General features: G+C 45.1%; 1 protein-coding gene across 1 annotated transcript in view; it reads left to right on the top strand.

Annotated features, from left to right (window-relative positions):
* The window catches only part of SERPINI1 (serpin family I member 1), a 99,943-nt gene that overhangs the window by 84,018 nt on the left and 3,457 nt on the right, over positions 1–12,468 (top strand). The window contains exons 7-8 of the mRNA XM_081008198.1: positions 4,287–4,373; positions 9,595–9,684. Of these exons, the coding sequence (XP_080864324.1) occupies positions 4,287–4,373; positions 9,595–9,684 (177 nt within the window). The remainder of the gene's footprint in view (positions 1–4,286; positions 4,374–9,594; positions 9,685–12,468) is intronic.

Below are 12,468 nucleotides of genomic sequence, written 5' to 3'. Positions count from 1 at the left end.
GAGTAGCACATTAGCAAAACGATAGAACAAACTCTCCAGAGGAGAGGAAACAAAAAAAGCTGCTAGACTAAGACTGGATATGTAGGTCATCTGCTTCAATGCTCAAGTGTTCATAACCTTATTATCAATTACCAGAGCCTGTGACTACCTGGAGAGCACAGTCAACGTATTAACAGTAGGAGTCACCCATGGAACGGAGGGGATCCCAAGTCCCTCTGCTATAGGATTTGAGAGTTGGAAGGGACATTGGAGGTCCTCCAGCTTAGTTATTCCCACCCTTGGATTCCTAGGTGTTCTGGACTACAAGTCCCGTCATCCTTAGCCAGCAGGGACAATGGTCAGAGGTGATGATGTTGTCCACCAACATCAAGGGACCCAAGGTGGAAAAAGGCTGCTCTAGTTCAAGCCACTGCTGAGTGCAGGATCTACAATGCAGGTTGCAACTTCAGCAACAATAGGGAACTTGTGGACTGCCAGTTGTTGTTGGACCCCAACTCCCATCATCTCTTACCATGAACGGTGCTGCCTGGGATTGATAGGAGTTGAAAACCCAGAACATCTGGAGTCCCACAAATTGCCAGTGTCATACAACATCCCTGTCGAGCCTCTGCATCATTGTCTCCAGTGAAGAAGAGCCTTTCCAAAACAATCTGTTTACAGTCGTACCTTGGAATCCATTCCCAGAAGTCCGTTCGACTTCCAAAACGTTTGAAAACCAAATGGCAGCTTCTGATTGGCCTAAGGAATCTCCTGCAGCCAATCAGAAGCTATGGAAGCCCCGCCAGACGTTCGGGCTCTAAAAGAACATTCACAATCCGGATCAATCACTTCAGAGTGTGCAGCGTTCGGGAGCCAAAACGTCCGAGTTTCAGGGCGTTCAACAACCAAGGTATGACTGTACTGTCAAACACCCTGTTTAACAATAGGAAATTTCTCCTAAAGACTTGCTGATAATCTTTTCTCTTCAGCCAGGTGTGGAGAACATTTTATAGCCCATTCCCTTATGGACAGCCCTCTGAGGGCCACATGTCTGTAGTGGGTGGGGCCAGAGGCAAAAGTAGGCAGGACAACAAATGTAGGCTAGTTTCTACTTGCATGCCTCTTTGCAAGGCAAGCAAGAAGCATTATCAGAGTTCAGAGGTGCCCCAATTCCACACAGCTCCACGAGGGAGCCCCTCGTGCGCATGTGATGTCACCTGTGATGTCATGCACATTGAGAGGAGGCTGCAAGGCCACAAAAAGGCCCAGCAATGCCCAATGCAGGGAGGCCCAACAAGGCCCTTCCACCATCACGGGGAGGCCCAGCCCCTCAAGATTGACAGAGGTTCATCCCTGTACCACCTTACTTTGGGGGGGGGGGGGCTAAAGTGTCCTCAGCCCCATAAAAAGTGTGTCAAGATTTCTAGGACAACTTCCAGCCAAGCAAAAACGATGGCAAGGCCAGTGAGACATGTGGCCTGGGGGAAAGGGCCCAGGGTCAGATAGAGAGCCCTCAATGGCTGATTTCAACCCCTGGCTCTGAAGTTCCCCACTCCTGCCGTAAACTGAGAACCAACAGCTGGGCCACAAGGGAAGCTGGTTTGCCTCCACGACCAGCTTTCCAGAGGCATGTGGTTGCCTGGCCAGTGCCAGCAACAAAACTGTGGCCTCAGTTGCTCTTTGGCTTGATCCAGTAGAGCATTTCTGACGACTTCCACACCTTTATTTAGCTCCTTCAAAGTTCTGATGCAGCGAGCCCTAGGATTCGGCTGTGAAGCACAAAAATCAGCAGCTGCGTTGAACCGGCTTTGCATTTCATCCAAGAGACAAATTGTTTTCCTAGAGATTTATACTTTCCCTGCACCTTTACCTTATGAAAACCAGCAGGCGAACCTTAAACCCACAGACCTGTTTTTACGCGACCAAATTAACTCCTCCACCGTTTTAAAGATTAAGTTGTTTATAGAGGGACGTTGAGCATTAAGCATAGAGAAGATTAATGGGCTCCACAGCAGGGCTGTTAATTTTTCTGTGTGAGTAACAGAGGCATCCCAGGTGGTGGCGGAAAGGTTTGCTCACAGTTGGGTTTTATTGAATTAAGCACCCAGCAATAATTTCAAAGTACCATCTTTAAATTACTTAAGAGCTCTGGCTTGATGTGGTAAATGCAGTGCTTCATTTATTTTTGTTTCTCACAAAGGCTACTTTCCCCCTTTTCTAATTATTAGCAGGGTGAGAAAACAAAAATGAAATGCTGAATTTTCCTCTCAGTCATTTCTCCTCTAAGCGGGCTCAGGCATGCAAAACATGAGTGTATAAAATTGAGATTTTGATGCTCAGGCTGTTTTCCCAGTTTAGGGTCTGATGGGCAAATGTTTTGGTCTCATTTGTGTTCACACTGATGATTTGGGTTATGGGTGTCTGTTCAGCACACCTGGTTAAAAGAATTAGGTGACAGTGATGGAATAGACATTCTGCCTTCAATCCTGGAGAGCCACTACCTATCAGAGTAGATGTTACTGGGCTAAAGGAATCATTGAATTGACTTGACATCAGTGCAACACGCTCCGTGGAGTTGCCCTTGAAGAGAGATTGATTGTTAAACCTACCGCTTTAGATGTATGGTGTAAATGTGGGCAGAGACAGAGAGCAAGTGCCTTTGGAGAGATCTGATGTGAGAGTGGTGGATTGCTGGGGGTATTTTAGCTTAGCTTCCTCCACCTGCACCCAACCTGTATATCTGTAAATAAGGTAAAGGTAAAAAGGTAAGGGAACCCTGGATGGTTAAGTCTAGTCAAAGGCGACTATGGGGTTGCGGCGCTCATCTCGCTTTCAAGCCAAGGGAGTCAGTGTTTGTCCTCAGACAGCTTTCCAGGTCATGTGGCCAGCAGGACTAAACTGCTTTTGGCACAATGGAACAGAAGCCAGAGCGCATGGAAACCCCGTTTACCTTCCCACCACAGTGGTACCTATTTATCTACTTGCACTGGTGTGCTTTCAAACTGCTACGTGGGCAGCAGCTGGGACCAAGCAACAGGAGCTCACCCCATCACAGGGATTCAAACTGCCAAACTTCTGATCGGCAAGCCCAAGAGGCTCAATGGTTTAGACCACAGTGCCACCTGCGTCATCTGTAAATAAACTCAAACAGTACACATACTAAATCTCTGATGGTCTCTCTCAAGGAAAAGCCAAGCTCACAAGGTGTCCCTAAGAACTGTGATCACTAGGAGAAACGGGGAGCGCATAAACTAGTGAAGTGATCTAATTTGCACCTCCTGGAGCGATAACTGGATTACAGTATAATTATCGTTTGCATTTTGCACTTCTCTGAATTTTGCGATATAATCTAGGCTCAAAAAAGGACCAAAATCCATTTTATTTATTTTTTTAAAAAAGTGCATTCTAGGATAAAATACACTTTTAAATGTAAACAATGAGATAAAATACACACTTTGATGAAATGTACATACTTAAATATATATTTAAATATGAAATAACCTTTCACACATCCCTGATGCTATTTTATTAAATGAAGTATGGAGACACACACACACACACACACACACACACACAGAGAGAGAGAGAGAGAGAGAGAGAGAGAGAGAGAGAGATGGAAATTGCTAATAGCTTTGCAGGGGAAAGGAACATTTGAAACAAATGCAAGGTTTTAAAAGAAGGTAGTATAGATATGATTTTAGTAATTAATTTTGCAAATAAGATGGATTAATCTTAAGACTTTATATTATTATACCAAGCCCAAGAACTGCAAAATAAATCACTGGTTATTTTATTTCTGTTTCTGTTTCTTTTTTCCACATATTTAATGTTTCATTGGTATGTGGGTGTTTTGAGCACACTGATAAAAAAATTAAGAGGAGGCCAGATTGTCAGTGAACCTAGGATTACCTAAAAAGTAAGTACCTAAAAATGTGTATATCAGTGGAAATAACACACAAATGCATTGCATTAGGCATACATTCAACAAAATTGCATACAAAATGTGTATATTCAGAGAAATCCACACAAGTGCATGCAGATTTGTGTATATCAATGGTACACATGTGGGCCGTGCTTCAGAGAAGATGTTTCGGGTCGGCACAGATGGAAAGAGGTGAGAATAGCTGTCTAGAAGAGGAGGTATGTACAGTCCCTGATACATACCAAACACACACATACAAAAATAAAACTGCAAAGTGATGCTGAAATGGAGTAAACAAAGTCTGAGACTGGAAAAAATGAGAAACTATGACACACACACCCATCCCTACTTTTCCTCTGACCTTCGTTTCTCCTTTCTCTTCCAGACAACAAAGAACTTCACCTTTCAAAAGCAGTTCACAAGTCTATCTTCGAAGTGAATGAAGAAGGCTCAGAAGCTGCCGCCGCCTCAGGTTTGCACCTCCTCAAACTATTGACTCAGTTACAGGAACCACCGCTATGCATCGGCAGGGTATACTGGCTTGGAGCATAAGATGGGAGTTTAAAAGTTCTAGGTTCTGATTATAGCTCAGCCATGAGCTCGCTTGAATGGCTTTAAGCTACCGCCTCCACCTTACTTCCTGATTTGTTGTATGGGATAATGACATGGGTGTAACCTGCTCAGAGAATCCTTGAGACCTTGTGGGCTTGGCCATTGTGAGAAGCAGAATGCTGGACTAGACAGCAGGGCGTTGCAGCCAAGCAAGCCAGAGAGCAAATCATGCCAGCACAAGTCCTTTGCATAGCTCAGTTGGCTAGAGTGTGGTGCTGATAACACCAAGGTCACAGGTTTGATCCCCATATGAGACAGCTGCATATTCCTGCATCGCAGGGCATTGGATTAGATGAGCCTCAAGGTCCCTTCCATGCCTACAATTCTATGATTTTAAGGTCAACTCTGGATTGGGCTGAGGCAGCCTCCCTGGGTCCACCCAGAGTGATCTGGGGCTGTTGGAAGGGAGAGCAGTCTGGCAGTGAAGATTTGGCATGGAGGAGAAGCTCAGGCAAGCTGTGTCACGGTCCAGTTCACGGGAAGTCCTGGCTGAGGACGTCGGGACCGGGGGCAAAATGCTGGCTGGGAGCAGGAACAACAGTCCAGAAGTCAGGGGTCCAAGGGTCGAGAAGCAAGGAGTCAGGAAACCGAGGTCCAAGGATCAGGAAGCAAGAAGCCAAACGCAGCAAGGCAGGAAACGTGTTGCTGTGGCAAAGAGCCGAAGGGAAATGCTGACCTTATATCCCTTCCCAGCTCTTGCCACCAGGTACTGTGAGTTACCAATCGGCCTCACCTGTGCGGCCGCGCCTTGCCTCTTCAGAACAAACTTAGGAAGGCCCCAGTCCTGCAAAGTCCTACTGGTCACAGGGCCTAGCTCCTGCACGCACTCCTGACAAGCTGTGTGTCTCCTTCTTCCTGCCTCCAACTGTGTGGTCAATTCGGGTTTTAAACATGCAGTTGAAGAGGCAGCAGGGAGAAGTGTCAGATGAGGCCCTAAATCATCAGAGGACCCACGCACAGCACTACTAGGCAATAGATGGTGGTCTGAGAGCTATTCATAAAGTTGGAACCTGTGCTCTGTTGCTGCTGTATAGCAAAATATTGGATTGGAGTCAGAACTTTTTGTTTCCAAGTAAGCTGGAAATAGTGCAAGAATTCAGTTGCGTTTGGATAAAGGCATTGTATATGAATAAAGGGGGGGGGGACCAGCTTTCTAACTGTTACGGAAGGACCAGATGGTAGAACTGTTTGATTGTCACTTGCAAATATTGGCTTTTCCCACCAGCAAATCATTTCTGTTTCTTCTGTGGTTTGACTTGATCTCCCCAGGTCCAATTATTTCATTAGGAGAAAAAGAAATAATCTTTGCGGCAAGCCCCCTGTACAGCTATAATTCTGGCTGAAAAACTACTTTCCCCAAACTGTTCCAAGTGAGGATTACTCTCATGCCTGGGCATGCATGGACATTTTATTTACTCAGGTTTATTGTTGCTGGGGTTTTTTCACATATCAACTCAATAAAAGTTAATGAAACCCTTGGAAAATGCAAAGCTCAAGGGAGCAGTCATAAAATATTTCCAAATTTTATTAAGATCAAACCCTGCCTCTCTACTAATATGTTCGGCCTACAATGTTCCTTTCATGTCCCGGGTGTTAAAAATCAATTCTGCATGCTTTTGGACCTCTCCCTCAGGAATACAAATGTTCAGCCATTTCTGTCTGTTCTCCCCCAGTTCAGCCTCCTATTCAGCTCCTCAAAGTGCCTATCCATCTGTTATCTCCACCAGGACACCCTGGTTCTTCCTTGGCTGTAGCTTCTGCAACAAAAACAGAGGTTTCCACTGGGACAAATAGGACTCGGTGCACATGGGACAGTGGTTCCCTGTTCACCAACTGGGAAGAAGCCCTATATAGCGATGGTACATGAGACACCCTCCTATGGTGTAGGGGCAGAGTGTTGGTGAGGGAGGTGGGGGGCACCTGTACCTGTGCCCACCTGCAGCCCCACCAACCTAATGTCGGAATCTCCACTCGGCCAAGTTGATAAAGCCTCATCTTCGGGCCGAGTCTCCGGAATCGCCTCCGACGAATAATTAACAACCTCAATCCTTTGATGAGGCTCCAAGGCACATTCTTCATCCAGCAGAGTTCCCAGCACAGGGAAGAGACGAGAGGTTTGGCTACATGCTATGCTTTATTTCTAAGCTGTGCAGACAGCAAAATAAAAGTGCATCCTCTCTCTTCGAAAGCAAAGAGCAACTGAACAAAGGAACAAAGGAAACAGGAAACCACTAACGTCACATCCTGTCTCCTTTCCCGTGAGACTGGAAGGTCTCTGGAATGTAAACAGAGTCCTGTGACTCCAAGCAGCTGCTCAGTGAGAAACAGAAACTAACACCTAGTACATCCCCATCATCATCCTGCCCACCCCACCCCAGTTCCAATGAATGGGAGCAACACCTCACCTCTCACACTGAGGCCAGCCATCCTGAAGCAAATCCCGCCCTTTGCCAAATCACCCTTCTTCCCCCCCCCTTTTCTCCCTCTGTTTTTCTTTTTCTTTTTTCTTTTGACAAAGTAATAATCATAAATAAATAAGAATAGAAATATGCGCCCCACCACCAAGACCATTCCATTGTAACTATCCAACCTCCCACCTCTTGCGATGGTTTGACCCCTTTCTGTTTTAACAGTACAAATTCTACAAACACCTTCCATATCTCCTCAAAATCATTTCTCCTATGTATTCCCCATCTTACTTTAATGGCACGTGTTAATTTATCATTAATAGCTATATCCCCACACCTCTTTATACCATTCTTACATTTTATATTCTGCTTGCCCCTTCCACTTCCTAGCTGTCATAATTTGTGCAGCTGTCAATAAATTTGTGAGCATGTCCTTCGTAGCCTGAGAACCTTCCACCTCATCATAAATTGATAATAATGCTACCTCTGGACTTTTGGTCAGCTTTAACCCAGCGATTTCTGTTATCTCCTTGAACACCCTTTGCCAGAAAAATGGTACATATTTACACCCCCACCACATGTGAACATAATTCCCGGTTTCCTGGCATCCCCTCCAACATAACACCAAATATTCCTTGTTTATTTGATTTAATCTGACTGGTGTTAGATAAGATCTCCAAACTAATTTATAATAATTTTATTTTATTCTTATAGGCAACATTTTCAACATATGATTCTCCCATATTTCCCCCCAGCTTTGACTATCTTTCTGCCCTGTAAATCACCCTTCTTAATTGGCGCTATCATTTTATTTTATTTTTTGTTTACTTTAGAACCACCCTTCTTCTATCATGGACCCCAAGGTAGTGCACATGTCATTCCTAGGCAGTCTCCCCATCTAGGCACTGACGTTTTCCAAACTTTGCTTTGATTCAGGAAGGCGGTGGTCTTATGTGCCTTTAAACCATCCTCTGGAACCATGGCTAAAGCATGCCACCGTTAGCCCTTAAGCCGGGATCTGGAGGTGCAATCAGACGTGGGTTTCAAATCAAGGGTTAAGGGAAGCCCTTGTTAGCCTTGACCTTTATTAATGTTGGTGTTGACAGATTGCTTAACCATGCATAGTCAGCTGGGTTGGTAGGAATTAGCTCCGCCCGACAAAACTGATTGGCAGGAGATTCATTTCAGTCTAAAGGACCTATCAGATCACATAGCACATAAACTCTTTATGCAATTTGCTGGCGCCATATGTGGTGGTTGCCACTAACTTAAGTGGCTCTCAATGGGGGATTAGGCAAATTCTTGACAGATAAATCTATCGGTGGTTATGGGTCATGATGACTATATGCAGCCTCCAGGTTGAGAAGCAACATCCCTCTGAAGACTACTTCCTATGGGGGAAAGCAACAGCAGCAAGCAGGGTCTATTGCCTTCATGCCCAGTGTGGGGGCTTCCAAGAGGCATCTATTTGGCCACTAAAAGACCAGGATGCTGGACTGCACCCAGCATTTTTCTTACGCCGTTAAGAAGAGCTGGGGAGAGTGACTCCGCCTTCATAAGGACAACTCTCCATTTGCTCACTGTGGTTAGCAGGTGGCGCTGTGGTCTAAACAACTGAGCCTCTTGGGCTTGCTGATGAGAAGGTCGGCGGTTTGAATCCCCGCGACGGGGTGAGCTCTTGTTGCTTGGTCCCAGCTCCTGCCAACCTAGCAGTTCGAAAGCACACCAAAAAGTGCAAGTAGATAAATAGGTACCACTCCGACAGGAAGGTAAACGGTGTTTCCGTGTGCTGCTCTGGTTTCACCAGAAGTGGCTTAGTCATGCTGTCCACATGACTCAGAAAAACTGTCTGCGGACAAACACCGGCTCCCTTGGCCTGTTAAGCGAGATGAGCCCCACAACCTCAGAGTCGTCTGCGACTAGACTTAACTGTCAGGGGTCCTTTTAGCATCACATCTGCACCAACTCCTAAAGAAGAATCTTGTCTCTTGCTGAGGGTAAACACTGCAAAGTAAACACTGCACACAAAGTGGTGTGATTATTTCCAACCGTAAGCCCACAAGTCCTATGCACACTTAATGACTGTAACCAGAGTAAGTTAACAAAAGTTTTGCAATAACCTATTCAAGAGCTTGCATTTCTTTTGGGCCCAAATGTTAGATTTCAAGGAGCAAGGCCAGAGCAAGTTGCAGGAAATGACCACAGTCCGATAGAGCCAAGAGTGAATGGGTTTCCACGTTTGCCCAATGCTTTCTGCCACTGCTTAGCATGTGGGTGGTGGGACTGTCGAACACAATGCATTTCCTAGGTTGAAAGGGAATGGCCATCATAACTCTCTCTCTCAAAGTTCTGCCTCTTTTTGTAAGTTATAAGCCGTTCCCCCAGCAGTGAGAAATAAATGGTGCCACTGCCAGTTGTTAATCTTTCCCAGAGCATAACTCAGCACATCCATTTCTTTGCAAGTCTCTTTTCATTTTAAGACAAGATTGCTAGCTGTGTGTCTTGTTGACAGCCTGCGCTTGCACAGAAGAGTTGTGGTGTGTGTTTCTTCAGATTTCCCGTTTTGCGCTGTCTTTACATGTGTTCTTAATGGTGTGACACAGAAGAAGAGTGGGGGATACGAGGACATTGGTGGGATATTTCAAAGATTGCCCCTTTGTTGTCTCTCCCCAGGAATGATAGCCATAAGCAGGATGGCCGTGCTGTACCCCCAAGTTATAGTGGATCATCCTTTTTTCTTTGTGGTCAGGAACAGAAGAACAAGTGAGTGCATTCATCTCTTTTTTGAGTTCTTGTTACTCCTGTTGAATCCTCACCAGAATATTAAGAAGCTGCCTAAAGCCAGGTGAGATTATTTAACCAGATATCCCAGTATTATGATGCCTGCTCTGACGGGTGGGCCCTGTATGTTCGTAGAATAATAGAACTGTGGAGTTGGAATGGAGAGATGACTCCAAGAGTCGTCCAGTCCAGTCCCCTGAAATTCAGGAATCACAGAGGAGGGATCCCTGACAGGTGGCCATCCAACGTCTTTTTAAACACCTCCATTCCAGAGTCCACCACCATAGTCCATTCCACTATCAGACAGCTCTTACCTTCAGAAAGTTGTCATTTGACGGCTCCTAATAAATATGACAAGGGACGCGGGTGGCGCTGTGGGTTAAACCACAGAGCCTAGGACTTGATGATCAGAAGGTCAGCGGTTTGAATCCCCGCGACGGGGTGAGCTCCTGTTGCTTGGTCCCTGCTCCTGCCAACCTAGCAGTTCGAAAGAACGTCAAAGTGCAAGTAGATAAATAGGTACCGCTCTGGCGGGAAGGTAAACGGTGTTTCCGTGCGCTGCTCTGGTTTGCCAGAAGGGGCTTAGTCATGCTGGCCACATGACCCGGAAGCTGTACGCCGGCTCCCTCGGCCAGTAAAGCGAGATGAGCGCCGCAACCCCAGAGACGTCCATGTCTGGACCTAATGGTCAGGGGTCCCTTTACCTTTACCTAATAAATATGACATGATGATCACCTCCTCCCACATAGGCATGCCCAAACCTTAAGATCATTTTCAGATGCCCTGATATTAGCATTGCACCAAGTGAAGTGGGCCAGGTCGCCACCTAGGAGAGGGCCTTTTCAGGAGTGGCCCTGCAGCTGTGGAATAGCCCCCCTAGAGAGGCTTGTCTAGCCCTTTCTCTATGGTCTTTTCATCATCAGTTGAATAAGACTTTGTTATTCACCCAGATTTCTTAATTGTGTCTCAAACTAACTTCGGGTTGTTGTGACCTAGGGCAGTTTAATTTGGGTTGTAAAAGTGCATATGCGCTCTCCATTTGCAAGAAAAGTTACTTGATTATTTTTTTAAAATGCTTAGTATTATTTCCAGTTATTAACACCTTGTATTTTTAGCATCGTCACAAACAAGACAATGTACAAAATATTAATAACTGAAGCTGTCACTATTTTTTTTTTAAGCCACTCGGTGTATAATTATTGATGAGCGTTTATATACATTTAATTAATTATAATGATGGGGTTTTCTGACTTGTTCTCCTCCAGCAGAACATGCAATTTGTCATGCTGGTGCAAGCCTCCTAAATATAGGCTGAGCCTGCAGTTCTGTAATGAGTGTCTTGAGTGTCATAGTGGCCTCCCAGAAGCAAATTGGCTCTCCAGCCCCCTGTACACACATCCCAAAAGACAATTGTTTGCTCCTGCTCCTGCTTCTCTCAACACATCTGTTTCGGGGGACGGCGGCAGGGGAAATAATAAATGAAATGGCTGTAAGACAATTTAAACTTCTAATTGCTGCTTTTCATTTATTTATTTTATTTTTAAAAATGTATATCTTGCTTTTCATTGTCAAGGTCTCAAAGCAGCTTATAGTGATAAAAAAAATTCACAATTTAAAAACAAAGATGAAAGCTCCAAAACAGAGAGACCTCGGAAAGTTAAAATGTCAACAGAAACCATCAGGAGTTATTTATTTTTAAAATATTTTTATTGGAAATTTTATTTACAACATAACATAAACCCCCCACCCCCTCATACAGAAATCCACCCTCAATAAACATGAACATAACATACAATGGGCATAACATACAACAATACAAACAACCAAATAAAAGACTTCCTTTATCCTGTCTCTGGCCTCCTTATTTACTTCTTATAAACTGTTTCCTCTATGAATAATTATTAAGAGTTTTCTTATTATAACTTAAATATCCTCAAAGTCTCCTGCAGACATTAATCGAAACAAATCCAGGTATGTATTTTAGGGCACTGTTTTGTGAAGTATTCTCTGCATTTCCCCCATGCTTTTTGAAACTCTTGTTTGAAACACCAGTGAAGCATTTGTGATGGCAGAGGCCTCTTGAAATAAAAGCAGGTTTAAAGCAGGTATCTGAAACTCAACAAGACTAGTGCCTGTCTGACTTCTAGTGGGAGGCTGTTCCACAGGCTTGGACCCTCAGCACTAGAAGCATGACTTCTCATTAGCATGAGTCATGCTTCCGTTCCATGGGGGAGCGCTATCGTGCCCCTCCAGACAATCTCTGCTGTATAGCTCAATTGGTTGGAGCATGGTGCTGATAGTAGCAAGGTTGCAGCTTGATCCCCCTACGGGGCAGCCGCGTATTCCTGCATTGCAGGGGTTGGACTAAATCAGGCATAGGCAAACTTGGCCCTCCAGATGTTTGGGGACTACGACTCCCATCATCCCTAGCTAACAGGACCAGTGGTCAGGGATGATGGGAACTGTAGTCTCAAAACGTCTGGAGGGCCGAGTTTGCCTGTGCCTGGACTAGATGATCCTTCCACCTCTACAATTCAGTGATTCTCTGATCTCAACGACTGGCTTGATGTTTCCCCCCAGCAGCAGCAGCAGCAAAAAACAACACCACACCCTGATAGTGTATATAGAACTCATTTATTTGTATAAAATAGAATTACTTGTGGGAAGTCCTTTCTTAGGATGGTGAGAGCCACTGCCAGTTTGCAAGAGCGAGCCAGCGTTTTGACTCCCTTGTGGCCTAGCTTGAAAGACGCATGCAGCTGTCCT

The sequence above is a fragment of the Podarcis pityusensis genome, assembly GCF_964106645.2.
Source record: "Podarcis pityusensis genome assembly, chromosome: 5".
Taxonomy (NCBI): Eukaryota; Metazoa; Chordata; class Lepidosauria; order Squamata; family Lacertidae; genus Podarcis; species Podarcis pityusensis.
This window is presented reverse-complemented; position numbering and strand designations above follow the sequence as displayed.